The sequence below is a fragment of the Sceloporus occidentalis genome, unplaced genomic scaffold (genome assembly GCF_023333645.1).
Source record: "Sceloporus occidentalis isolate IW3139 unplaced genomic scaffold, rSceOcc1.0.p SCAF_307, whole genome shotgun sequence".
NCBI classification, from domain to species: domain Eukaryota; kingdom Metazoa; phylum Chordata; class Lepidosauria; order Squamata; family Phrynosomatidae; genus Sceloporus; species Sceloporus occidentalis.
In genome coordinates, this window is record NW_028317287.1 from 139,686 (window position 1) to 166,646 (window position 26,961).

Consider the following 26,961-nt stretch of genomic DNA (forward strand, 5'->3'; position numbering starts at 1 on the left):
TGGGAATCGCAGTCCAAAAAAGTGAAATTTCCACGTTCTGGAAAGGTAACATATCAACCTACCACAGCCAGTGACTGGGATCGCCCCAGTCCCAGTATCCCATACTGGAGGCTAACTGGAAACCCTAAGGAATACCTGATGGGTCACGGGGTCCACTCCAATCCCCCCTTTCTTCCCATCCTGTCCGTCCCAACTTCGCCAGTACCTGAAACAGATGCCGCTTTGAAGGAAAATAGCTGATGGGTTCCCCGGGTGCCACGGTGACCTCAGGCCTTCCGGAACCCTGGGCAGGCAGCAAGCATGGCTCCCTCCTGCAGCCTCCTCCTTCCCTTCCTCTTGGGACGCCTGGGTCCTTCCTCTCTCCCCGTTGCCATAATAGACAGGGCCCCTGGAGCCCTCTTGGACCCTTGAAAGGCCATGCCACACGCCACCAGAGCCCCCTGGTCCAGCAAGGGCCCCTCTTCCTCTGGGGTCTTTGGTAGCTTGGAGCGGCTATGCCAGGTTGAGCCTCCCTTCTCCAAAATGCTTGGGGGACCAGAAGCGTTTGGGGTTTTGGGATATTTGTGGCTACATAGTGAGATGTCTTGGGCTAAAGTCTGGACACAAAATGCATTTAAGTTTGGCCTTATACACATAGCCTGAAGGTAATTCCATGCACAATACTTTTTGATAGTTTTGTGCATGAAACCAAGTTTGTGTACATGAACCCTCAGAAAGCAAAGGTGCCTCTCTCTCGGTTTTGGATTTTGGAGTATTTTCGATTTCAAGATTCCAGATAAGGAAGACTGTCCCTAAGGAGCAGCCTAAAGCTGCCCCTTTTAATGCCGGATCAGGGCCGTGGCATCTACATGCTGCGGCCACGATCTCTGCTTTCCACAACGCAAAAAGGAGCTGCAAAAAGTGGCTCCTTTTTGCACCCTGGAAATGGCGCCAGAGCTGCAGCTTTTCCGCACGCCTTTGGTGCTGTGTCATGCAGACACAGTGGCAGAGGAGAGCACCATGAAGCTGCGCACCATGTGGAGCCGTGTGCGGCATCCTATCGGCCTCGGGGCAGAGTCAGGGCATGTGTCATGTGGATGCCATGCTCCAACTCTGCCCCTAGGCTGGCCTTAATAGCCAGTTTTTCCAGCACCTATATTTGGGGTGGAGGTGAGGGAGGAAGTCAAGGTGAACATTGAGCTTAAGCAGAATTAATACTTAAAAACCCTCAACAATAGGCAGGTCGGCACTTTGCTTTGAAGGTTATAAAGGGGAGGTTGTGGAGCAGAAGCCCATGGATGCCCTTTGCCCGGAAAGCTCCCTTATTGCCCTCAATTGGTGCAGGCATAAAGCACACTTTGGACAGAATTTGCTGGAATGCCACAAGCCCTCATGCAATCCCTTGGAGCTAATTGCCTCTGAGCACTGGAAGAGTTCTGCCAGCCAGGAAGCAGATGCCACCCTTCCCATCTGGAACTGGGGAGGGAGGCTGTCCTAGAGCAAGGGGTCTCTGGCTGTGGGGCATTGTTTGGGGGTCGCCAAGACCCTGACATGGCAGCCCCCACAACGTGAGACAAGGATAGTCCTGGGGCTGCCATGTCCTTCCCTGCTTGGATCCCTTCCCCTTTCTTCTTTGTCCCTCCTTGCCCCCCATTTTTATTCCTCAGACTTCCTCCAGGCCCACTCCCTTCCTTTCCCAGCCCACAAGAAGGGTCAGCCATAACTATCCAAGAATATTTATTTACCCTCCAAGACACCCCCCCCCCCCCACCACTGCCACATTTTTCCAGAGTCCTTTGTGGCTTGCGGGAGACAAAAGGTATTTTATAATCAATTTTTTTATGACGTCTCCGAGTGAAATTCCTAAAAAAAATAAAATAATAAGAATAAAATTAGAAAAATGCCAGGAATGGATTGCCATCTGTCATTGGGAATGCTTTGATTGTGAGTTCAATCACAAAAAGTCCAATCCAATGTAAAAGCACTGCTGCCACTGCTGTTTCTGGGGAGTGTGGGCTGGCCCTTGGCACTCATGTGCCCCCTCCTCATTTACCCTCCTTTTCTCCTCCCCCCCAGCCCTGGAGCTGCTGAAGACCGCCATTGCGAAGGCTGGCTACCCAGACAAGGTGGTCATTGGCATGGATGTGGCAGCCTCTGAGTTCTTCCGGAAGGGCAAATATGACCTGGACTTCAAGTCCCCCGACGACCCAAACCGCTACATCTCTGGGGAGAAGCTGGGGGAGCTTTACCAGAGCTTCATCAAGAACTATCCTGGTGAGTGGGATGGCTGAGGGAGGGAGACCCCGACGCTCCGCTCATCCCACCCAGCTTTGCAGGCAGCGTTTTCAGCTCTGAACATTAAAAGTACTTTCCAAGCCACTGGGCCTTTTTGAACACAGGGCTCAGCACTTGAGACCTGCTTCTAATGTTCAGCCTGTAACCCAGAGCAGACCCACAGCACTCAACCCTGCCTTGCAGTCCTGACTCATGCACTGCAAGCCTTCCTCAAAGACACCTGACAGCCATGTGGGGGAGCACTCTGTATATGGCCAGGAGCACTCTTCCCATGCCCGAGGCTCCCTGGGGCCCTCCTCTGCCTCTCAAAGCAATGTTTGGATCCAGGACAGAGCAGGCCAGGGAGGGACCATTACGACGTGCTACCTTTTAAACTCTTCCCCACTCACTCCTGCCAGTTGTTTCCATTGAGGACCCCTTTGACCAGGACGACTGGGAAACATGGAAGAAGTTCCTGACCCAGGTGCAGATTCAGATTGTGGGGGACGACCTGACAGTCACCAACCCCAAGCGCATCCAGAAGGCCGTGGAGCAGAAGGCCTGCAACTGCCTCCTCCTCAAGGTCAACCAGATCGGCTCTGTCACAGAGTCCATCCAGGCGTGAGTGACCGGCCGGGTGGCAGAGGGACGTGGGGCCTCTCAAGTGGGCCCACCTCGCCTGGGGAGGCTTGGAGGTGTGCTCCTGGGAGGGGTACTCCTGATGCCCCCTCCGATGGCTTCTCCTGCTCCCTTTCACAGCTGCAAACTGGCCCAGAGCAACGGCTGGGGGGTCATGGTGAGCCACCGCTCCGGGGAGACGGAGGACACTTTCATCGCTGACCTGGTGGTGGGGCTCTGCACAGGACAGGTGAGAGGCTACTGTTCACCTGGAGCCAAGGGACCATCCTAATGCACCTTCTCTTTGCTGGTCATATTAATTCATAGTGCACCTTCTCCCACTCACTGGGCAAGGTTTTATAATACTTTGGGTGCTCTTTTATAGATCAAAACCGGAGCCCCTTGCCGGTCGGAGCGTCTGGCCAAGTACAACCAGCTGATGAGGTGAGCAGTCCTTAAAAAGCCCTCCCCTCCCCTCCAGCCAGGGCTTGCAGGGGGCTGCTGAGGAGGGGGGAAAGCCCCCAAACTGTACATTCATCACCCTGAACCCTCTGCTGGGCTGGGCCTAAGAACAGCTGCCTGTCTTCTTGTTTTGCAGGATTGAGGAAGAGCTGGGAAATAACGCCCAATTTGCTGGGTGCAAATTCCGGAACCCTCTGGCCAAGTAAGACCCAGGCTCCGGCCTCCAAAGGAAGGAGGAGATACTGATCACCCAACCTTCTTCCTGCCTTGCACCCCCAAGAACAGCTCTGGGGGCCATCCGAATCTCACCCTCGTTCAGGCTGTTATGGGAACATACTCACTGTACACCTGTGGAGCCTCTCCAAATGCCATCTAGGGGGGCTGAATAAAAAGGCAGCTGCACCAGAACCTCCCTTTGTGTCTCCTGTTACCTTTAGTGCAGGGTGTGGGGTGTGCGCACCGTCTAAAAGGCCCACAAAGGTCAGCAGTGCCTGCTCTTGTCCTCACTTTCAGGGAACCAGACAGGGACAGCTTCAGACCTCAGAAAGTCATGCATGTGTGGAAGGAGTCCTGCATGGAGCCACAGAGTGGGAGGGATCCTGAGAGCCAACTAGTCCAACCCCCTTCTGCCAGTGCAGAATGGGAAACCACCACTTGTCAGTGGAGGTTTCCAAACAGCACTGCGCAGGTGCAGTGAAACCCATTTGTATGATTCGCAGAGACCACGAAGAAGAAACACACTTTTTCCAGGCAAAGTATTCTATAAAAATGCCAGCCAGAGATGCTGCTTGCGAAATGTCCGTAAGATGTGCCCGAAAACCCCCACAAAAGTATGGATGCCATTACATTACCTTATCTAGAAGATCCCTTATGACATCTTCTAGGTTTTGGATGCGGCGATGCAAATCCTTATTAACCTTTGCAAGATAAGAAAGAAATGTTACATTTTATTATAACAGCTTAATAACCATATCTAGCTTGGGCCTGCATCTCCCCATATGATCTGCCCCACACACAGATGTTCTGTTAAGAACATCAGTCTGGAAGAAGAAAAAAGCCCTCCTTCCGACCACCATCTTGAGAGAGAGAGAGAGGCAGGCCAGCAACAACAGGCCTTGCCTGAAGACAAAGAGCCCTCCTTCCGACCACCATCTTGAGGGGGAGAGAGGCCTATATGAGAGAGAAGATGAGCTGGACTTTCCTCCTTCCCTACTGGAATTAATAAAGGCTGGGGGTTCAAGTATCTTGGTTAAACTAGGGATTGGGGGACCTTCCAGGAGACCTCCAAATGTTGGCCTGGTGAGCCCAAGAGTGGCCTTGGTGGCAGGGGGTCATCTCTGGAGAAGGGGAAAAGAAGTATGGCCAATGGTCAATAAAATATTGGCTGGGGGGGACAAATGGGGTGGGGGCTGTTGGCCAAAGTGGAAGAGATGGAGGGGATTGGTAGATTTGGGGAGTGGGGGATGCTGGTGGCCCAGGACTTAGGGGTCCTTTTGGGGGGGATATGGCCTCTCAAGGGACAAGCCTTCATCAGCCCCCCCCCCATGGCAACCCATGGGAGTGGGCTCTGTGTGAGTGTGATGGCCGTGATGACCCCACTGCTGCTGTCACAAAGGTTGCGCCAGAGAGACCCTGGGGTCAACAGTCTGAGGGGCTTCGGCTGCTTGAAGGGGTCAAGGCGACAGAGGCAAGGAGGGGGCAGCCAGAGGCAAAGGGGGGCTACATTGGGACTCCCAATTTCAGAATCCTGAAAGGGAAGTGTCCGGAGGAGAGGAAAGGTGCTACGAGCACAGTCCCAAACAAACGTCAGGGGCCAGGGCGCCACTTCTGCTCCTCCTGAAGCCGAGAGGAGAGCAAGTGGCGCTCTCCCTAGTGTTGCATTGGGGGTGTGCATGCGTGTGTGCGCGCATGCGCCAACAAGCACCTTTTCTCTCTTCCTCTTGAGGGGGGGGTCCGGACCCCTGAAACCCCTCCCCCTTAACTACGTCCTTGCAGGCAAGAAGCAGTGAGTTAAGTAGGGCAAAGCAGTCAGTCTGGAAAGGAAAGGATAGTGTACTTACACAATTCACATCTTCGGGATTTTTGGTATCAAAGGTAGGCTGTGTATGAGATTGAAATACACGTCAGGTATAAAACTCATAGAATCATAGAATCATAGAGTTGGAAGAGACCTCAAGGGCCATCCAGTCCAACCCCATTCTGCCATGCAGGAAATCACAATCAAAGCATCCCCGACAGATGGCCATCCAGCCTCTGTTTAAAGACCTCCAAGGAAGGAGACTCCACTACACTCTGAGGGAGTTTGTTCCACTGTTGAACAGCCCTTACTCTCAGGAAGTTCTTCCTAATGTTGAGGTGGAATCTCCTTTCCTGCAGCTTGCATCCGTTGCTCCGGGTCCTATTCTCTGGAGCAGCAGAAAACAAGCTTGCTCTCTCCTCAATATGACATCCCTTCCAATATTTAAACAGAGCTATCATATCACCCCTTAACCTTCTTTTCTCCAGGCTAAATATCCCCAGCTCCCTAAGTCATTCCTCATAGGGCAAGGTTTCCAGGCCCTTCACCATTTTAGTCGCCCTCCTTTGGACCCATGGCTCCAGTTTCTCAATGTCCTTTTTGAATTGTGGTGCCCAGAACTGGACTCAATATTCCAGGTGGGGCCTGACCAGAGCAGAATACAGTGGCACTATTACTTCCCTTGATCTAGACACTATACTTCTATTAATGCACCCTAATATCGCATTGGCCTTGTTAGCTGCTGCATCGCACTGTTGACTCATGTTCAACTTGTGGTCTACTTGGACTCCTAGGTCCCTTTCCCATGTTGTCTCCTTAAGCCAGGTGTCTCCCATCCTATATCTGTGCATTTTATTTTTCTGCCCTAAGTGCAGTACCTTACATTTCTCCCTGTTGAAGTTCATTTTGTTAGCTGTGGCCCAGCTTTCTAGTCTATTCAGGTCATTTTGAATTTTGATCTTGTCCTCTGGAGTATTACCTATTCCCCCTAATTTGGTGTCATCTGCAAATTTGATAAGTATGCTCCCAATTTTGTCCTCCAAGTCATTGATAAAGATGTTGAATAGCACTGGGCCCAGGACAGAGCCCTGTGGGACCCCACTGGTCACTTCTCTCCAGGACGAAAAGGTGCCACTGCTGAGCACCCTTTGGGTTCGTCCGGTCAACCAGTTACAAATCCACTTAACAGTTGCCTTGTCTAGCCCACCTTTTCCAAGCTTGTTTGCAAGAATGTCATGGGAAACCTTGTCAAAGGCCTTACTGAAATCAAGATATACTGCATCCACAGCATTCCCTTCATCTTTCAAGCTGGTGATTTTTTATCAAAGAAGGAGATCAGGTTTGTCTGGCATGACTTCTTTCTCTGAAACCCGTGTTGACTTTTTGTGATGATAGCATTGCCTTCTAGATGTTCACAGACTCTCTGTTTAATGATCTGCTCCAGAATCTTTCCTGGGATTGATCTCAGACTAACTGGATGGTGATTGTTGGGATCCCCTTTCTTCCCCTTTTTGAAGATGGGGACAACGTTTGCCCTCCTCCAGTCGGCTGGGACTTCTCCTGTTCTCCAGGAGTCCTCAAAGACTATTATTGCCAATGGCTCCGATATTACATTTGCCAGCTCTTTTAATATCCTTGGATGGAGTTCATCTGGTCCCGGAGACTTAAATTCATTTAGATTAATAAGGTATTCCTCTACTATCTCTTTACTTATTCTGAGCTGAAATGCCCCTATTCTGTCCTCTGCTCCATTATCCTCAGGTTGAGCCCCTTTGCCTTTTCTGAGAAGACGGAGGCAAAGAAGGTCTTGAGTAATTCTGCCTTTTCTCTGTCTTCTGTTAGCATTTTGCCATCTTCTCCATGCAGTGGCCCTACCGTTTCCTTCTTCTTCCTTTTGCTGCGGACATATCCAAAAAAGCCCTTTTTATTGTTCTTAACCTCTCTGGAAAGACTGAGTTCATTCTGCGCTTTAGCTTTTCTGACTTTACCCTACAAATGCCTGCTATTTCTTTGAATTCCTTTTTCGTGATTTCCTCCTTTTTCCATTTCTTATACATCTTCCGTTTCAAACTCATCTCCGTTGAAAGTTCCTTAGTCATCCATCCTTGTTTCTTGAGACTTCTCCCGTTTTTCTTTCTCACTGGAACTGTTTGAAATTGTGCCTTCAGTATCTCCCTTTTGAGAAACTCCCATCCATCTTGAGCGCCCTTCTCTTTTACTATAGTTGACCATGGGATCGCCCCCAGTATTTCTCTAAGTTTACTGAAATCCGCTCTCCTAAAGTCTAGGATGCGTGTCTGACTCTGCCAGGCTTCTCCTTTCCATTGTACAACAAACTCCAGGAGAACATGGTCACTTCCACCTAAGGATCCCACCACTTGCACCCCATTAACCAAGTCATCCTTGTTGGTTAGGATCAGATCTAAAATAGCTGACCCCCTTGTTGCCTCTTCCACCTTTTGGACCATGAAATTGTCTTCCAGGCAAGTGAGGAATTTACTAGGCCTTGAGGATTTGGCTGAGTTTGACTTCCAGCAAATATCAGGGTAGTTGAAGTCACCCATCACTACTACATCTCTCCTTTCTGAGTGTGTGGTCACCTGTTCTAGAAAGGCATCATCCAATTCCTCCATTTGATTGGGGGGTCTGTAGTAGACTCCCACCATAACACCCTTGTTGTTTCCCTCCCCTTTGATTCTTATCCAGATGCTCTCCACCTGGCTTCCAGGATTGATGTCCAGGATCTCTTCACTGGTGTAAATATCTCTGACATATAGTGCTATTCCTCCTCCTTTCCTGTTTGGCCTGTTTCTCTTAAAAAGGTTATACCCCTCTATTTCCACTTTCCAATCATGAGACTCATCCCACCAGGTTTCAGTGATGCCTGTTATATCATATTTGCTTTGTTGTACTAGGAGTTCGAGTTCATCGTGCTTATTTCCCATACTCTGTGCATTAGTGTAGAGGCATCTAAGACCATGTGTTCCCTTTACTTGCTGCCTGTGCAAGTTCCTTTGCCTCCCACTGTTGGGTCCTTGCACTGTTTGTCTTGTTCCCTGTCAGTTTGACTATCTTCTCCAGCCCTTTTGCCTTCCCGAATACTGTCTCCCTCCCCCACATAACTCAGTTTAAAGCCCTCCTGATCAAATTCTTGAGGCTATTGGCAAAAACGTTTCTGCCAACTGGCGTGAGATGCAACCCATCCCTTGCCAGAAGTCCCTCCTCATGGAACTGCAGCCCATGGTCCAAGAATCCAAATCGTTCTTGGCGACACCATCTGCGGAGCCAGTTTCTTCTCCCTTCCTGGACCATGCCCTTCGACTGGGAGAAGAGAGGAGATGACAACCTGTGCATCCACCTCTTTCAGCTTCCTACCCAAAGCCTCATAATCCCTTATGATATTCTGAAGGCTATGCCTTGCAGTATCATTGGTTCCCACATGGACCAAAAGAAAGGGATAATGGTCAGTAGGCTTGACAAGTCTTGTCAGCCTCTCTGTCACATCACGGATCTTTGCCCCAGGGAGACAGCACACCTCCCAAGACATCTTGTCAGGCCCACAAACCACTGCTTCAGTGCCTCTCAGCAAAGAGTCCCCGATGACCACCACACGCCTCCTCCGAGGCTTAGCAGCGGCCGTTCCCTTTGGTGGAGCTTTCTGGGTCCCCTGTTCTGTCCCTGAGGTCTGTCCCTGTTGCTGTTCCTCATCATCCCTGATAGCAGAGAGAGATTGAAATCGATTCTGTAGCTGTAAGCTTACAGAATGTTCCCTGGTTTCCCTACTTCTGTGTGTGACCTTCCTTCAACTATCTCCTTCTGTTGTGTGTGAAGTGACCTCCTCCTCCCCAGCAACTTCCTCTGTGTCTTTCCTGTCCAGGACCATCTGGTCTCTTCTGGTCAGAAAAACCTCTTGCTCCCTAAGATGCTGAAGTGTAGCGACCTGGGCCTCCAGCTGCTGTACTTTCTCTTCTAAGAGGGCTACCAACTTGCACTTGGGGCAGGTAAAGTTCCCCATATCCCTAGGCAAGAAGACAAACATCCCACAGGTGTTGCAGGTGACTGCAGTAGGGCATTCAGTGTCCATATTGAGAAGTCTTAAGGAAGCTCTGAACAAAACTGTGGGTTTCCCCTGCTAAACACCAGTGTAAAGACCCCCTGATGGCTTGGCCTTTGTCCCCAAACTCTGTCCTTGAGTTCAATTCACTGGCCTTATAGTTATGTAGACTAGCTCCTTTCAGAGCCAAGTCTCTGACTCACTTCCTCTGAGCAGAAATAGCCACAAGCCCCTTAAGGAAAAGGGAAAAGAAAATGTGGAAGGTTAAAGGGCCCCCTCTAACAATGTTCCCAGGCCAGCTTCTATTTACTCCAAACCCTCCTTGACTATATAACAATTTTTTAAAAAATAAAAATAAATAATTCGCGCGCCGTTAGGCGCATGCCTCACCCAGGACTTAAAGAGAATTAGGCTTCTGTCCACTCCCCCCAAGATCTACAACAATATCCCAAGTTTAAAAAGGTCAGATCTCACCAAAGCACATGGAGAGAGAAAACCAGCTTTCCTCTTGGAAAAGGTGAACTAGAATGCCTCACCCAGCACTTAAAGAGAATTAGGCTTCTGTCCACTCCCCCCAAGGATGCTGGCCATGAAAATACTATTACCTTTTGAATCAAGTCTCTGATCAGTCTTTTCAGATGAATCACATGGTTCCTCAGAGATTCGTTTTCAGCTGTCAAGCTTGCAACCTAAAAAAGAAGGTTCACATTTTATTATAATGGCTTAAAACTACATTAAATGCTTAGAATCATAGAATCATAGTTGGAAGAGACTGCAAGGGCCATCCAGTCCAATCCCATTCTGCCATGCAGGAAATCCAAATCAAAGCACCCCTGACATTGCTCGGTCCTAGCATCTGAAAAGTCTGGAAATCATAAACGACTCAGGGAGCTGGGGATGTTTCGCCTGGAGAAGAGAAGGTTAAGAGGTGATATGATAGCCCTGTTTAAATAATTGAAGGGATGTCATATTGAGGAGGGAGCAAGCTTGTTTTCAGCTGCTCCAGAGACTAGGACACAATGGAGCAATGGATGCAAGCTGCAGGAAAAGAGATTCCACCTCAACATTAGGAAGAACTTCCTGAGAGTAAGGGCTGTTCAACAGTGGAACAAACTCCCTCGGAGTGGAGTCTCCTTCCTTGGAGGTCTTTAAGCAGAGGCTGGATGGCCATCTGTTAATGAGATGCTTTGATTTAAATGCAGGGTTGAATGACTCTTGTGGTCTAGAGTTAATGTAATCATATATATCTCCATATATATATATATGTGTGTATACACACACACACACACACAGTCACACAGATCCACACAGATCCAGGGAATACATAGCTCTCTGTGTTATATATACACACACACAAACACACACAGAGAAAATTTAGTTACAATATTATATACATACACATACATGCCAAGGTATGAACAGAGCATGTGAAATCATACATGTGCATACACACACACACACACACACATCAATATATACAGGACATGTATGAGGCTCCCTGGGTGCCCTTCTTCCCCATCTTGGGAACCCATCTGACATCTCCCCATCACCAGCCCACAAGCAGGTCCTCTCCAGGACACAATAGGTCACAGTGGCTCAGGCCAAACCAGACCAACTCCTCCAAACGAGTACAGAGCAGGGATTCTGGTTGAGCGGATACCACAGATCCACTCATCAAATGACCACGTGGCCATTTTGATGGCCACATTTTCCATGTCCCACCCGTTTATTCTCACAGAGGAGAACAGAAGCCTCTTACAGTTTGTCTATGGCTGGGAAATGGTGCTCATCACATGCTCAGAAGCCCCTTCACTTGTTAATGAGGGGAGTTCTGCCTCTATGTAATGTCTGAGATGCAGCTAGGTCTCTCTTGGAATGCCACTTGTTTGGCAGAAGGATGTGGGCAGCACATGGGAGCAGGAGGAGGAGGGGGTAGACCAGGCTCCCAGGGGTAGGTCCTTCTGTGGGGTGTTGTGGGGGAAGGGGAGAGAGGTGCGGCCAGAAAGCACCTGGGGAAGAGAAGTCCAGCAGACATCCCCCATGCGCTCCATGCTGAAAATACCAGACAGCATCCAGTCCTTGGTCTATTAATGGAGGGGGAGAATGGATCAAGAAAATTGAATTTGCCATGGCTAGTCAACATTTCTCATCGTATCTCTTGCATCAACAACTCTTTGGACTGATTTTCAATTTCCCTAGTTCTGAATTTCAAGCACAAAATATGAATCTCAGCAGGTTTCCAAGTTTTGTGACAGATTTAAGCCGCAAGCTGGGATTTGGCTTTTTCTGGAAAATAAAACCCAGAGATAGACAGACCGACTGACAGACCTCCGCTCCTTTTCTCTCCCCTCTGCTAGAAAATCAGTGTCGTTGAGCAGGAGAAGATTGACAAAATCATGATTGACTTGGACGGGACAGAGAACAAGTGTAAGCAGAGCCTTTCTTGGGAGGAAGGGGAGGGAAGGGACCCCTGGGCCATGCTGGCCCCCGGTGCCTCACTTTTATTCTGCCTTTCCTTCTCACAGCCAAGTTTGGGGCCAACGCCATCCTGGGGGTCTCCCTGGCTGTTTGTAAGGCTGGTGCGGCCGAGAAGGGGGTCCCCCTCTATCGCCACATTGCTGACCTGGTCGGGAATAAGGAGCTCATCCTGCCTGTCCCTGTGAGTGACTTTGCAGTGCTTGAGATGGGGGTGTTTACACAGGGGAAGGGCACAGGGGAAGGTGGGGAAGGGGCCTGGGTCTTGGAACAGGAGGGGCTGGGCCCTGGTTCCTCAAAGGAGAGGGCAACCAAGGCCTTGGGCTTTTGGGGGGGGGGGGCTACAGAGGGAGCAGGCTGTGTCCTGCCTGTCAGCAAAGGTGTCTTCCCAGGAAGGATGGAGGAGGCCAGCAGATGGGGGAAGCACCCCCAAAGCAGGGCACGAGGGCATTGGGAGGCATTGAATGGGAAACCACCAGCTTGGCACTGGATCATAACACTTTCCTTCCCCCAAACTCCCCAGGCCTTCAACGTTGGGAACAAGCTGGCAATGCAGGAGTTCATGATCTTGCCCGTGGGGGCCACCAACTTCAAGGAGGCCAATCTTGAACTTACCTCAGATACTGAACGGAGTTGTTCCCGGCGCTGAACCAAAGACATCATGTTCCTTGGATGCTTGTCATACAATTCCCCACGTTCCTCAGTGGTGATGCAGCTATCCACTTCCACCTGAAACATATTCGTATTAAATCATTGCATTAAAGATAGACAAACTGAAATAAAGGAGAAGGAATGGAGGTTGTATTGTCTGCAATGGAAGAAGAGGTCCCCCTCAAGATGGTGGTCAGGACAGACCAGCCTCAGGATCCTTGAGAAGGGACCTAATCCCTGGAAGGCGGAGGGCTTTCTAACCGAGTATCCCTTTGCCACACTGCTGAGGATATATAAAACACACACCAAAAAGACAAGGTTCAAAAGAGTGGGTGAAGTTGGCATCTGTTCAGTATCCCTCTCCTGTTAAAAATAGATTAGTAGGGTCGAGATGAGGCTCCGAGGGGGAAGGAATTCCAGGTGTGTTGAAGGTCAGGATTACAGAGGGGCGTCCAAATGGGCCGGTTGCCCAGCAAAGCTGACGTTGGTTCAGGATGGGCAAAAAAGGAAGCAGTCTTGGCATTTGCACACCTCAGGCACAATCAGTGCGCGGAATTTGCTGCTGCCATATGGATGTGAGGGGGTGGCCACTAGCCAGCCCACTTTCAAAGCCAACGAGGCAAAGGAAGGGAGGGCAAAGAGCGGAGCGCAGGGAAGGAGATTCCTCATTTCCATCTCTTTCATTTAAACCACACTTTTCTCCCCACATGAGACCCAGGGGTCCTTCCTCCATGAAGCACAAGTTGTCCCTGAGGAGAGGTAATGAGGTGGGGGCTTGGGTTGCAGCCCTCCCTCACTGAGTGCCAGGAATGGATTGCCATCTGTCATTGGGGATGCTTTGATTGTGAGTTCCTGCATGGCAGAACGGCATTGGACTGGATGGCCCTTGGGGTCTCTTCCAACTCTATGATTCGATTCTATGATTCTACCCCTTCCTTTCCCCTCTCATCCCACAGGGCAGCTCCCTCCCAGCGGCCACTCAGAATGTCCCTGCTCACATTCGGATGGGATGCCAGACAAACAAGGAGGCCTTTGCTGGGCCCCTTGTGCCTGGCAGCCCCAGTCTTAATCTTGGGCCCATGTGCCGTGGGCCTTCCAGCCAGGTGCCCTCCTCAGCCACGGATCCCTGCACACTCCAGGGCAGGGCCAGGGCCAGGGCATGGGTGGCAAGTGGGTGGGCCTGGTTCCTTTGGGGTCTCTGTTGAGTCTGACCACCAGGAGCAGTGGGTCACCCTGCTGACCTCTCCCCTCCTTCCACAGCCATGTCCATCCAGAAGATCCTTGCCCGTGAGATCCTCGACTCTCGGGGGAATCCTACGGTGGAGGTCGATTTGCACACTGGCAAAGGTGAGTGCAGGCCAGAGAGCATGTGGGTTTTGTCCTCCTGGTTTTAAGGGGTGGGTGGAAATCTGTTTGTTTCCTTGGAGGTCAGTCAAGGTGCCCCGTTGACCCTTTTCTCTCCCTGCCAGGCCGCTTCCGGGCAGCCGTGCCCAGTGGCGCCTCCACCGGCATCTATGAGGCCCTGGAACTCCGGGATGGAGACAAGGCCCGCTACCTGGGCAAAGGTGAGAGGGTCCAGACCCACCTGATGGGCTGCATGGAAGGGCTTCCTGGCAGATGCCCCGGGTGGGGGGTGGGCTGGGCTGCACCAGGGTCAGAGGTCAGGTTGGAGGAGGAGGACGATGAGAGGAAAGGGCCCTGGGACCAGGAGGGGGCCTTTCTTGGAAATGTAGGTGCCTGAGTGCTGGCAAAGAGAGGCTGCAGCATGAACAAACTCCTTCCTTTCTCCTCAAAAGAAACCTCACTCAGGGGTATAGCTGTGGGGAAGCCAAAGGAGCACATTAGCCCCCCATAAGAGCTTTGCTCCCCCCCCCCCCAACTGCCACTATGTAATTTCCCTTCAATGCTCACAGTTCTAGCATTGCAGAGCGGGAGACCTTGAAACTCCTTCCCACCTGGAACGCCTCTTCTCCTTGCCACCTTTGCATCCCCTTGGAAACCCTTTGCCTTTCTTTGCATGCCTCCATGGTGGTTCTCAAGGCTCAGCTGAAGTTCCACAGTGCTGCAGTGCTGGAGATGTGGGGAACTGGTGGGAGATTTCTCTGGGGAGGGAAGAATCCTTATGGGGGTGCAATGCCCTCCTTTCCCCTGCTCCAAAGGTACATCTCTGGAAATGGGGAACAGGCTTGTGGCCCTCTTGGTTGCTGGATTGTGTAGCAGTGGCTCTCATGAGTGGCTTTAGGAAGGGCTTTGTTTAAATCTTGGGGGTGGTGGTGGGGGAACACTTGGAGGACCCCTCCTTGTCTGACTCTGGAGCACAGCTTGTCTCCAGGAAGAGGCAAGCCTCCTCCCCACCAAACCTCACCATCTCTGGCTTCCCCATGGTGGCTGGGGCCTTTGGATAAGGCCAGGGAGTCCTGGCCAGGTGCCCTCCCCATTTCTGTGGGATGCTCCTGCTTCCCACCATCTCCCTCTCCTCAAATCTGCCCCACTGGCTCTGTCTGCCTCACTCTCTGCCACTTGTTTTGATCAGGGAGTCTCTGACATCTCCCAGTTGGCCCACTAAGTCCACCTTCTGGCTCATTCACCCTGTTTCAGTCCTTCTGTGCCCCCCCCCCCCCCCGGCCAGGATAGAAGCTGGTCCTTGGGCAGGACTGTGACCGTGGGAAGGGGCTGCCATTGCTCCCCTTCATCCACCCATCCATCCACCCACTCCTCCCTCCCTCCATCTGTCTGTCTATATAGGGGTGTTGAAAGCCGTGGAGTACATCAACAAGACCATCGCCCCAGCCCTGATTGAAAAGGTGAGCTTCGGGGGGGGAGGGACCCCGCAGCGGCTGGGATAAGTGGGGGGGTGGGAGGGAACAGGACATGTACGAGGCTCCCTGGGTGCCCTTCTTCCCCATCTTGGGAACCCATCTGACATCTCCCCATCACCAGCCCACAAGCAGGTCCTCTCCAGGACACAATAGGTCACAGTGGCTCAGGCCAAACCAGACCAACTCCTCCAAACGAGTACAGAGCAGGGATTCTGGTTGAGCGGATACCACAGATCCACTCATCAAATGACCACGTGGCCATTTTGATGGCCACATTTTCCATGTCCCACCCGTTTATTCTCACAGAGGAGAACAGAAGCCTCTTACAGTTTGTCTATGGCTGGGAAATGGTGCTCATCACATGCTCAGAAGCCCCTTCACTTGTTAATGAGGGGAGTTCTGCCTCTATGTAATGTCTGAGATGCAGCTAGGTCTCTCTTGGAATGCCACTTGTTTGGCAGAAGGATGTGGGCAGCACATGGGAGCAGGAGGAGGAGGGGGTAGACCAGGCTCCCAGGGGTAGGTCCTTCTGTGGGGTGTTGTGGGGGAAGGGGAGAGAGGTGCGGCCAGAAAGCACCTGGGGAAGAGAAGTCCAGCAGACATCCCCCATGCACTCCATGCTGAAAATACCAGACAGCATCCAGTCCTTGGTCTATTAATGGAGGGGGAGAATGGATCAAGAAAATTGAATTTGCCATGGCTAGTCAACATTTCTCATCGTATCTCTTGCATCAACAACTCTTTGGACTGATTTTCAATTTCCCTAGTTCTGAATTTCAAGCACAAAATATGAATCTCAGCAGGTTTCCAAGTTTTGTGACAGATTTAAGCCGCAAGCTGGGATTTGGCTTTTTCTGGAAAATAAAACCCAGAGATAGACAGACCGACTGACAGACCTCCGCTCCTTTTCTCTCCCCTCTGCTAGAAAATCAGTGTCGTTGAGCAGGAGAAGATTGACAAAATCATGATTGACTTGGACGGGACAGAGAACAAGTGTAAGCAGAGCCTTTCTTGGGAGGAAGGGGAGGGAAGGGACCCCTGGGCCATGCTGGCCCCCGGTGCCTCACTTTTATTCTGCCTTTCCTTCTCACAGCCAAGTTTGGGGCCAACGCCATCCTGGGGGTCTCCCTGGCTGTTTGTAAGGCTGGTGCGGCCGAGAAGGGGGTCCCCCTCTATCGCCACATTGCTGACCTGGTCGGGAATAAGGAGCTCATCCTGCCTGTCCCTGTGAGTGACTTTGCAGTGCTTGAGATGGGGGTGTTTACACAGGGGAAGGGCACAGGGGAAGGTGGGGAAGGGGCCTGGGTCTTGGAACAGGAGGGGCTGGGCCCTGGTTCCTCAAAGGAGAGGGCAACCAAGGCCTTGGGCTTTTGGGGGGGGGGGCTACAGAGGGAGCAGGCTGTGTCCTGCCTGTCAGCAAAGGTGTCTTCCCAGGAAGGATGGAGGAGGCCAGCAGATGGGGGAAGCACCCCCAAAGCAGGGCACGAGGGCATTGGGAGGCATTGAATGGGAAACCACCAGCTTGGCACTGGATCATAACACTTTCCTTCCCCCAAACTCCCCAGGCCTTCAACGTTGGGAACAAGCTGGCAATGCAGGAGTTCATGATCTTGCCCGTGGGGGCCACCAACTTCAAGGAGGCCAATCTTGAACTTACCTCAGATACTGAACGGAGTTGTTCCCGGCGCTGAACCAAAGACATCATGTTCCTTGGATGCTTGTCATACAATTCCCCACGTTCCTCAGTGGTGATGCAGCTATCCACTTCCACCTGAAACATATTCGTATTAAATCATTGCATTAAAGATAGACAAACTGAAATAAAGGAGAAGGAATGGAGGTTGTATTGTCTGCAATGGAAGAAGAGGTCCCCCTCAAGATGGTGGTCAGGACAGACCAGCCTCAGGATCCTTGAGAAGGGACCTAATCCCTGGAAGGCGGAGGGCTTTCTAACCGAGTATCCCTTTGCCACACTGCTGAGGATATATAAAACACACACCAAAAAGACAAGGTTCAAAAGAGTGGGTGAAGTTGGCATCTGTTCAGTATCCCTCTCCTGTTAAAAATAGATTAGTAGGGTCGAGATGAGGCTCCGAGGGGGAAGGAATTCCAGGTGTGTTGAAGGTCAGGATTACAGAGGGGCGTCCAAATGGGCCGGTTGCCCAGCAAAGCTGACGTTGGTTCAGGATGGGCAAAAAAGGAAGCAGTCTTGGCATTTGCACACCTCAGGCACAATCAGTGCGCGGAATTTGCTGCTGCCATATGGATGTGAGGGGGTGGCCACTAGCCAGCCCACTTTCAAAGCCAACGAGGCAAAGGAAGGGAGGGCAAAGAGCGGAGCGCAGGGAAGGAGATTCCTCATTTCCATCTCTTTCATTTAAACCACACTTTTCTCCCCACATGAGACCCAGGGGTCCTTCCTCCATGAAGCACAAGTTGTCCCTGAGGAGAGGTAATGAGGTGGGGGCTTGGGTTGCAGCCCTCCCTCACTGAGTGCCAGGAATGGATTGCCATCTGTCATTGGGGATGCTTTGATTGTGAGTTCCTGCATGGCAGAACGGCATTGGACTGGATGGCCCTTGGGGTCTCTTCCAACTCTATGATTCGATTCTATGATTCTACCCCTTCCTTTCCCCTCTCATCCCACAGGGCAGCTCCCTCCCAGCGGCCACTCAGAATGTCCCTGCTCACATTCGGATGGGATGCCAGACAAACAAGGAGGCCTTTGCTGGGCCCCTTGTGCCTGGCAGCCCCAGTCTTAATCTTGGGCCCATGTGCCGTGGGCCTTCCAGCCAGGTGCCCTCCTCAGCCACGGATCCCTGCACACTCCAGGGCAGGGCCAGGGCCAGGGCATGGGTGGCAAGTGGGTGGGCCTGGTTCCTTTGGGGTCTCTGTTGAGTCTGACCACCAGGAGCAGTGGGTCACCCTGCTGACCTCTCCCCTCCTTCCACAGCCATGTCCATCCAGAAGATCCTTGCCCGTGAGATCCTCGACTCTCGGGGGAATCCTACGGTGGAGGTCGATTTGCACACTGGCAAAGGTGAGTGCAGGCCAGAGAGCATGTGGGTTTTGTCCTCCTGGTTTTAAGGGGTGGGTGGAAATCTGTTTGTTTCCTTGGAGGTCAGTCAAGGTGCCCCGTTGACCCTTTTCTCTCCCTGCCAGGCCGCTTCCGGGCAGCCGTGCCCAGTGGCGCCTCCACCGGCATCTATGAGGCCCTGGAACTCCGGGATGGAGACAAGGCCCGCTACCTGGGCAAAGGTGAGAGGGTCCAGACCCACCTGATGGGCTGCATGGAAGGGCTTCCTGGCAGATGCCCCGGGTGGGGGGTGGGCTGGGCTGCACCAGGGTCAGAGGTCAGGTTGGAGGAGGAGGACGATGAGAGGAAAGGGCCCTGGGACCAGGAGGGGGCCTTTCTTGGAAATGTAGGTGCCTGAGTGCTGGCAAAGAGAGGCTGCAGCATGAACAAACTCCTTCCTTTCTCCTCAAAAGAAACCTCACTCAGGGGTATAGCTGTGGGGAAGCCAAAGGAGCACATTAGCCCCCCATAAGAGCTTTGCTCCCCCCCCCCCCAACTGCCACTATGTAATTTCCCTTCAATGCTCACAGTTCTAGCATTGCAGAGCGGGAGACCTTGAAACTCCTTCCCACCTGGAACGCCTCTTCTCCTTGCCACCTTTGCATCCCCTTGGAAACCCTTTGCCTTTCTTTGCATGCCTCCATGGTGGTTCTCAAGGCTCAGCTGAAGTTCCACAGTGCTGCAGTGCTGGAGATGTGGGGAACTGGTGGGAGATTTCTCTGGGGAGGGAAGAATCCTTATGGGGGTGCAATGCCCTCCTTTCCCCTGCTCCAAAGGTACATCTCTGGAAATGGGGAACAGGCTTGTGGCCCTCTTGGTTGCTGGATTGTGTAGCAGTGGCTCTCATGAGTGGCTTTAGGAAGGGCTTTGTTTAAATCTTGGGGGTGGTGGTGGGGGAACACTTGGAGGACCCCTCCTTGTCTGACTCTGGAGCACAGCTTGTCTCCAGGAAGAGGCAAGCCTCCTCCCCACCAAACCTCACCATCTCTGGCTTCCCCATGGTGGCTGGGGCCTTTGGATAAGGCCAGGGAGTCCTGGCCAGGTGCCCTCCCCATTTCTGTGGGATGCTCCTGCTTCCCACCATCTCCCTCTCCTCAAATCTGCCCCACTGGCTCTGTCTGCCTCACTCTCTGCCACTTGTTTTGATCAGGGAGTCTCTGACATCTCCCAGTTGGCCCACTAAGTCCACCTTCTGGCTCATTCACCCTGTTTCAGTCCTTCTGTGCCCCCCCCCCCCCCGGCCAGGATAGAAGCTGGTCCTTGGGCAGGACTGTGACCGTGGGAAGGGGCTGCCATTGCTCCCCTTCATCCACCCATCCATCCACCCACTCCTCCCTCCCTCCATCTGTCTGTCTATATAGGGGTGTTGAAAGCCGTGGAGTACATCAACAAGACCATCGCCCCAGCCCTGATTGAAAAGGTGAGCTTCGGGGGGGGAGGGACCCCGCAGCGGCTGGGATAAGTGGGGGGGTGGGAGGGAACAGGACATGTACGAGGCTCCCTGGGTGCCCTTCTTCCCCATCTTGGGAACCCATCTGACATCTCCCCATCACCAGCCCACAAGCAGGTCCTCTCCAGGACACAATAGGTCACAGTGGCTCAGGCCAAACCAGACCAACTCCTCCAAACGAGTACAGAGCAGGGATTCTGGTTGAGCGGATACCACAGATCCACTCATCAAATGACCACGTGGCCATTTTGATGGCCACATTTTCCATGTCCCACCCGTTTATTCTCACAGAGGAGAACAGAAGCCTCTTACAGTTTGTCTATGGCTGGGAAATGGTGCTCATCACATGCTCAGAAGCCCCTTCACTTGTTAATGAGGGGAGTTCTGCCTCTATGTAATGTCTGAGATGCAGCTAGGTCTCTCTTGGAATGCCACTTGTTTGGCAGAAGGATGTGGGCAGCACATGGGAGCAGGAGGAGGAGGGGGTAGACCAGGCTCCCAGGGGTAGGTCCTTCTGTGGGGTGTTGTGGGGGAAGGGGAGAGAGGTGCGGCCAGAAAGCACCTGGGGAAGAGAAGTCCAGCAGACATCCCCCATGCACTCCATGCTGAAAATACCAGACAGCATCCAGTCCTTGGTCTATTAATGGAGGGGGAGAATGGATCAAGAAAATTGAATTTGCCATGGCTAGTCAACATTTCTCATCGTATCTCTTGCATCAACAACTCTTTGGACTGATTTTCAATTTCCCTAGTTCTGAATTTCAAGCACAAAATATGAATCTCAGCAGGTTTCCAAGTTTTGTGACAGATTTAAGCCGCAAGCTGGGATTTGGCTTTTTCTGGAAAATAAAACCCAGAGATAGACAGACCGACTGACAGACCTCCGCTCCTTTTCTCTCCCCTCTGCTAGAAAATCAGTGTCGTTGAGCAGGAGAAGATTGACAAAATCATGATTGACTTGGACGGGACAGAGAACAAGTGTAAGCAGAGCCTTTCTTGGGAGGAAGGGGAGGGAAGGGACCCCTGGGCCATGCTGGCCCCCGGTGCCTCACTTTTATTCTGCCTTTCCTTCTCACAGCCAAGTTTGGGGCCAACGCCATCCTGGGGGTCTCCCTGGCTGTTTGTAAGGCTGGTGCGGCCGAGAAGGGGGTCCCCCTCTATCGCCACATTGCTGACCTGGTCGGGAATAAGGAGCTCATCCTGCCTGTCCCTGTGAGTGACTTTGCAGTGCTTGAGATGGGGGTGTTTACACAGGGGAAGGGCACAGGGGAAGGTGGGGAAGGGGCCTGGGTCTTGGAACAGGAGGGGCTGGGCCCTGGTTCCTCAAAGGAGAGGGCAACCAAGGCCTTGGGCTTTTGGGGGGGGGGGGCTACAGAGGGAGCAGGCTGTGTCCTGCCTGTCAGCAAAGGTGTCTTCCCAGGAAGGATGGAGGAGGCCAGCAGATGGGGGAAGCACCCCCAAAGCAGGGCACGAGGGCATTGGGAGGCATTGAATGGGAAACCACCAGCTTGGCACTGGATCATAACACTTTCCTTCCCCCAAACTCCCCAGGCCTTCAACGTTGGGAACAAGCTGGCAATGCAGGAGTTCATGATCTTGCCCGTGGGGGCCACCAACTTCAAGGAGGCCAATCTTGAACTTACCTCAGATACTGAACGGAGTTGTTCCCGGCGCTGAACCAAAGACATCATGTTCCTTGGATGCTTGTCATACAATTCCCCACGTTCCTCAGTGGTGATGCAGCTATCCACTTCCACCTGAAACATATTCGTATTAAATCATTGCATTAAAGATAGACAAACTGAAATAAAGGAGAAGGAATGGAGGTTGTATTGTCTGCAATGGAAGAAGAGGTCCCCCTCAAGATGGTGGTCAGGACAGACCAGCCTCAGGATCCTTGAGAAGGGACCTAATCCCTGGAAGGCGGAGGGCTTTCTAACCGAGTATCCCTTTGCCACACTGCTGAGGATATATAAAACACACACCAAAAAGACAAGGTTCAAAAGAGTGGGTGAAGTTGGCATCTGTTCAGTATCCCTCTCCTGTTAAAAATAGATTAGTAGGGTCGAGATGAGGCTCCGAGGGGGAAGGAATTCCAGGTGTGTTGAAGGTCAGGATTACAGAGGGGCGTCCAAATGGGCCGGTTGCCCAGCAAAGCTGACGTTGGTTCAGGATGGGCAAAAAAGGAAGCAGTCTTGGCATTTGCACACCTCAGGCACAATCAGTGCGCGGAATTTGCTGCTGCCATATGGATGTGAGGGGGTGGCCACTAGCCAGCCCACTTTCAAAGCCAACGAGGCAAAGGAAGGGAGGGCAAAGAGCGGAGCGCAGGGAAGGAGATTCCTCATTTCCATCTCTTTCATTTAAACCACACTTTTCTCCCCACATGAGACCCAGGGGTCCTTCCTCCATGAAGCACAAGTTGTCCCTGAGGAGAGGTAATGAGGTGGGGGCTTGGGTTGCAGCCCTCCCTCACTGAGTGCCAGGAATGGATTGCCATCTGTCATTGGGGATGCTTTGATTGTGAGTTCCTGCATGGCAGAACGGCATTGGACTGGATGGCCCTTGGGGTCTCTTCCAACTCTATGATTCGATTCTATGATTCTACCCCTTCCTTTCCCCTCTCATCCCACAGGGCAGCTCCCTCCCAGCGGCCACTCAGAATGTCCCTGCTCACATTCGGATGGGATGCCAGACAAACAAGGAGGCCTTTGCTGGGCCCCTTGTGCCTGGCAGCCCCAGTCTTAATCTTGGGCCCATGTGCCGTGGGCCTTCCAGCCAGGTGCCCTCCTCAGCCACGGATCCCTGCACACTCCAGGGCAGGGCCAGGGCCAGGGCATGGGTGGCAAGTGGGTGGGCCTGGTTCCTTTGGGGTCTCTGTTGAGTCTGACCACCAGGAGCAGTGGGTCACCCTGCTGACCTCTCCCCTCCTTCCACAGCCATGTCCATCCAGAAGATCCTTGCCCGTGAGATCCTCGACTCTCGGGGGAATCCTACGGTGGAGGTCGATTTGCACACTGGCAAAGGTGAGTGCAGGCCAGAGAGCATGTGGGTTTTGTCCTCCTGGTTTTAAGGGGTGGGTGGAAATCTGTTTGTTTCCTTGGAGGTCAGTCAAGGTGCCCCGTTGACCCTTTTCTCTCCCTGCCAGGCCGCTTCCGGGCAGCCGTGCCCAGTGGCGCCTCCACCGGCATCTATGAGGCCCTGGAACTCCGGGATGGAGACAAGGCCCGCTACCTGGGCAAAGGTGAGAGGGTCCAGACCCACCTGATGGGCTGCATGGAAGGGCTTCCTGGCAGATGCCCCGGGTGGGGGGTGGGCTGGGCTGCACCAGGGTCAGAGGTCAGGTTGGAGGAGGAGGACGATGAGAGGAAAGGGCCCTGGGACCAGGAGGGGGCCTTTCTTGGAAATGTAGGTGCCTGAGTGCTGGCAAAGAGAGGCTGCAGCATGAACAAACTCCTTCCTTTCTCCTCAAAAGAAACCTCACTCAGGGGTATAGCTGTGGGGAAGCCAAAGGAGCACATTAGCCCCCCATAAGAGCTTTGCTCCCCCCCCCCCCAACTGCCACTATGTAATTTCCCTTCAATGCTCACAGTTCTAGCATTGCAGAGCGGGAGACCTTGAAACTCCTTCCCACCTGGAACGCCTCTTCTCCTTGCCACCTTTGCATCCCCTTGGAAACCCTTTGCCTTTCTTTGCATGCCTCCATGGTGGTTCTCAAGGCTCAGCTGAAGTTCCACAGTGCTGCAGTGCTGGAGATGTGGGGAACTGGTGGGAGATTTCTCTGGGGAGGGAAGAATCCTTATGGGGGTGCAATGCCCTCCTTTCCCCTGCTCCAAAGGTACATCTCTGGAAATGGGGAACAGGCTTGTGGCCCTCTTGGTTGCTGGATTGTGTAGCAGTGGCTCTCATGAGTGGCTTTAGGAAGGGCTTTGTTTAAATCTTGGGGGTGGTGGTGGGGGAACACTTGGAGGACCCCTCCTTGTCTGACTCTGGAGCACAGCTTGTCTCCAGGAAGAGGCAAGCCTCCTCCCCACCAAACCTCACCATCTCTGGCTTCCCCATGGTGGCTGGGGCCTTTGGATAAGGCCAGGGAGTCCTGGCCAGGTGCCCTCCCCATTTCTGTGGGATGCTCCTGCTTCCCACCATCTCCCTCTCCTCAAATCTGCCCCACTGGCTCTGTCTGCCTCACTCTCTGCCACTTGTTTTGATCAGGGAGTCTCTGACATCTCCCAGTTGGCCCACTAAGTCCACCTTCTGGCTCATTCACCCTGTTTCAGTCCTTCTGTGCCCCCCCCCCCCCCGGCCAGGATAGAAGCTGGTCCTTGGGCAGGACTGTGACCGTGGGAAGGGGCTGCCATTGCTCCCCTTCATCCACCCATCCATCCACCCACTCCTCCCTCCCTCCATCTGTCTGTCTATATAGGGGTGTTGAAAGCCGTGGAGTACATCAACAAGACCATCGCCCCAGCCCTGATTGAAAAGGTGAGCTTCGGGGGGGGAGGGACCCCGCAGCGGCTGGGATAAGTGGGGGGGTGGGAGGGAACAGGACATGTACGAGGCTCCCTGGGTGCCCTTCTTCCCCATCTTGGGAACCCATCTGACATCTCCCCATCACCAGCCCACAAGCAGGTCCTCTCCAGGACACAATAGGTCACAGTGGCTCAGGCCAAACCAGACCAACTCCTCCAAACGAGTACAGAGCAGGGATTCTGGTTGAGCGGATACCACAGATCCACTCATCAAATGACCACGTGGCCATTTTGATGGCCACATTTTCCATGTCCCACCCGTTTATTCTCACAGAGGAGAACAGAAGCCTCTTACAGTTTGTCTATGGCTGGGAAATGGTGCTCATCACATGCTCAGAAGCCCCTTCACTTGTTAATGAGGGGAGTTCTGCCTCTATGTAATGTCTGAGATGCAGCTAGGTCTCTCTTGGAATGCCACTTGTTTGGCAGAAGGATGTGGGCAGCACATGGGAGCAGGAGGAGGAGGGGGTAGACCAGGCTCCCAGGGGTAGGTCCTTCTGTGGGGTGTTGTGGGGGAAGGGGAGAGAGGTGCGGCCAGAAAGCACCTGGGGAAGAGAAGTCCAGCAGACATCCCCCATGCACTCCATGCTGAAAATACCAGACAGCATCCAGTCCTTGGTCTATTAATGGAGGGGGAGAATGGATCAAGAAAATTGAATTTGCCATGGCTAGTCAACATTTCTCATCGTATCTCTTGCATCAACAACTCTTTGGACTGATTTTCAATTTCCCTAGTTCTGAATTTCAAGCACAAAATATGAATCTCAGCAGGTTTCCAAGTTTTGTGACAGATTTAAGCCGCAAGCTGGGATTTGGCTTTTTCTGGAAAATAAAACCCAGAGATAGACAGACCGACTGACAGACCTCCGCTCCTTTTCTCTCCCCTCTGCTAGAAAATCAGTGTCGTTGAGCAGGAGAAGATTGACAAAATCATGATTGACTTGGACGGGACAGAGAACAAGTGTAAGCAGAGCCTTTCTTGGGAGGAAGGGGAGGGAAGGGACCCCTGGGCCATGCTGGCCCCCGGTGCCTCACTTTTATTCTGCCTTTCCTTCTCACAGCCAAGTTTGGGGCCAACGCCATCCTGGGGGTCTCCCTGGCTGTTTGTAAGGCTGGTGCGGCCGAGAAGGGGGTCCCCCTCTATCGCCACATTGCTGACCTGGTTGGGAATAAGGAGCTCATCCTGCCTGTCCCTGTGAGTGACTTTGCAGTGCTTGAGATGGGGGTGTTTACACAGGGGAAGGGCACAGGGGAAGGTGGGGAAGGGGCCTGGGTCTTGGAACAGGAGGGGCTGGGCCCTGGTTCCTCAAAGGAGAGGGCAACCAAGGCCTTGGGCTTTTGGGGGGGGGGGGCTACAGAGGGAGCAGGCTGTGTCCTGCCTGTCAGCAAAGGTGTCTTCCCAGGAAGGATGGAGGAGGCCAGCAGATGGGGGAAGCACCCCCAAAGCAGGGCACGAGGGCATTGGGAGGCATTGAATGGGAAACCACCAGCTTGGCACTGGATCATAACACTTTCCTTCCCCCAAACTCCCCAGGCCTTCAACGTTGGGAACAAGCTGGCAATGCAGGAGTTCATGATCTTGCCCGTGGGGGCCACCAACTTCAAGGAGGCCAATCTTGAACTTACCTCAGATACTGAACGGAGTTGTTCCCGGCGCTGAACCAAAGACATCATGTTCCTTGGATGCTTGTCATACAATTCCCCACGTTCCTCAGTGGTGATGCAGCTATCCACTTCCACCTGAAACATATTCGTATTAAATCATTGCATTAAAGATAGACAAACTGAAATAAAGGAGAAGGAATGGAGGTTGTATTGTCTGCAATGGAAGAAGAGGTCCCCCTCAAGATGGTGGTCAGGACAGACCAGCCTCAGGATCCTTGAGAAGGGACCTAATCCCTGGAAGGCGGAGGGCTTTCTAACCGAGTATCCCTTTGCCACACTGCTGAAGATATATAAAACACACACCAAAAAGACAAGGTTCAAAAGAGTGGGTGAAGTTGGCATCTGTTCAGTATCCCTCTCCTGTTAAAAATAGATTAGTAGGGTCGAGATGAGGCTCCGAGGGGGAAGGAATTCCAGGTGTGTTGAAGGTCAGGATTACAGAGGGGCGTCCAAATGGGCCGGTTGCCCAGCAAAGCTGACGTTGGTTCAGGATGGGCAAAAAAGGAAGCAGTCTTGGCATTTGCACACCTCAGGCACAATCAGTGCGCGGAATTTGCTGCTGCCATATGGATGTGAGGGGGTGGCCACTAGCCAGCCCACTTTCAAAGCCAACGAGGCAAAGGAAGGGAGGGCAAAGAGCGGAGCGCAGGGAAGGAGATTCCTCATTTCCATCTCTTTCATTTAAACCACACTTTTCTCCCCACATGAGACCCAGGGGTCCTTCCTCCATGAAGCACAAGTTGTCCCTGAGGAGAGGTAATGAGGTGGGGGCTTGGGTTGCAGCCCTCCCTCACTGAGTGCCAGGAATGGATTGCCATCTGTCATTGGGGATGCTTTGATTGTGAGTTCCTGCATGGCAGAACGGCATTGGACTGGATGGCCCTTGGGGTCT

The 26,961-nt window shown here is 52.5% G+C and overlaps 5 protein-coding genes across 5 annotated transcripts; 4 read left to right on the forward strand and 1 right to left on the reverse strand.

Moving 5' to 3' along the window:
* Nucleotides 1-1,763: 1,763 nt before the first annotated feature.
* On the reverse strand, nucleotides 1,764-26,140 carry LOC149274954 (uncharacterized). Its single transcript, XM_089505053.1, has 8 exons — nucleotides 26,031-26,140; nucleotides 21,519-21,632; nucleotides 17,007-17,120; nucleotides 12,495-12,608; nucleotides 10,010-10,093; nucleotides 5,394-5,432; nucleotides 4,185-4,250; nucleotides 1,764-1,842 (listed from the first exon to the last, which is right to left on the reverse strand). The coding sequence occupies exons 1-8, from the start codon at nucleotides 26,076-26,078 to the stop codon at nucleotides 1,819-1,821; spliced, it is 603 nt and encodes a 200-aa protein (XP_089361179.1). The 5' UTR covers nucleotides 26,079-26,140; the 3' UTR covers nucleotides 1,764-1,818.
* LOC149274955 (beta-enolase-like) lies at nucleotides 2,057-3,745 on the forward strand. The gene is made up of 5 exons (XM_089505055.1): nucleotides 2,057-2,253; nucleotides 2,673-2,874; nucleotides 3,013-3,121; nucleotides 3,257-3,315; nucleotides 3,470-3,745. The coding sequence occupies exons 1-5, from the start codon at nucleotides 2,118-2,120 to the stop codon at nucleotides 3,537-3,539; spliced, it is 576 nt and encodes a 191-aa protein (XP_089361181.1). The 5' UTR covers nucleotides 2,057-2,117; the 3' UTR covers nucleotides 3,540-3,745.
* Nucleotides 13,768-17,000, forward strand: LOC149274956 (beta-enolase-like). The gene is made up of 6 exons (XM_089505057.1): nucleotides 13,768-13,877; nucleotides 14,000-14,095; nucleotides 15,276-15,334; nucleotides 16,275-16,344; nucleotides 16,443-16,637; nucleotides 16,915-17,000. The coding sequence occupies exons 1-6, from the start codon at nucleotides 13,793-13,795 to the stop codon at nucleotides 16,998-17,000; spliced, it is 591 nt and encodes a 196-aa protein (XP_089361183.1). The 5' UTR covers nucleotides 13,768-13,792.
* Nucleotides 18,280-21,512, forward strand: LOC149274957 (beta-enolase-like). The gene is made up of 6 exons (XM_089505059.1): nucleotides 18,280-18,389; nucleotides 18,512-18,607; nucleotides 19,787-19,845; nucleotides 20,786-20,855; nucleotides 20,954-21,148; nucleotides 21,427-21,512. Exons 1-6 carry the CDS (start codon nucleotides 18,305-18,307, stop codon nucleotides 21,510-21,512), a joined length of 591 nt encoding a protein of 196 aa, XP_089361185.1. The 5' UTR covers nucleotides 18,280-18,304.
* On the forward strand, nucleotides 22,792-26,024 carry LOC149274958 (beta-enolase-like). The gene is made up of 6 exons (XM_089505060.1): nucleotides 22,792-22,901; nucleotides 23,024-23,119; nucleotides 24,299-24,357; nucleotides 25,298-25,367; nucleotides 25,466-25,660; nucleotides 25,939-26,024. Exons 1-6 carry the CDS (start codon nucleotides 22,817-22,819, stop codon nucleotides 26,022-26,024), a joined length of 591 nt encoding a protein of 196 aa, XP_089361186.1. The 5' UTR covers nucleotides 22,792-22,816.
* Nucleotides 26,141-26,961: the final 821 nt, after the last annotated feature.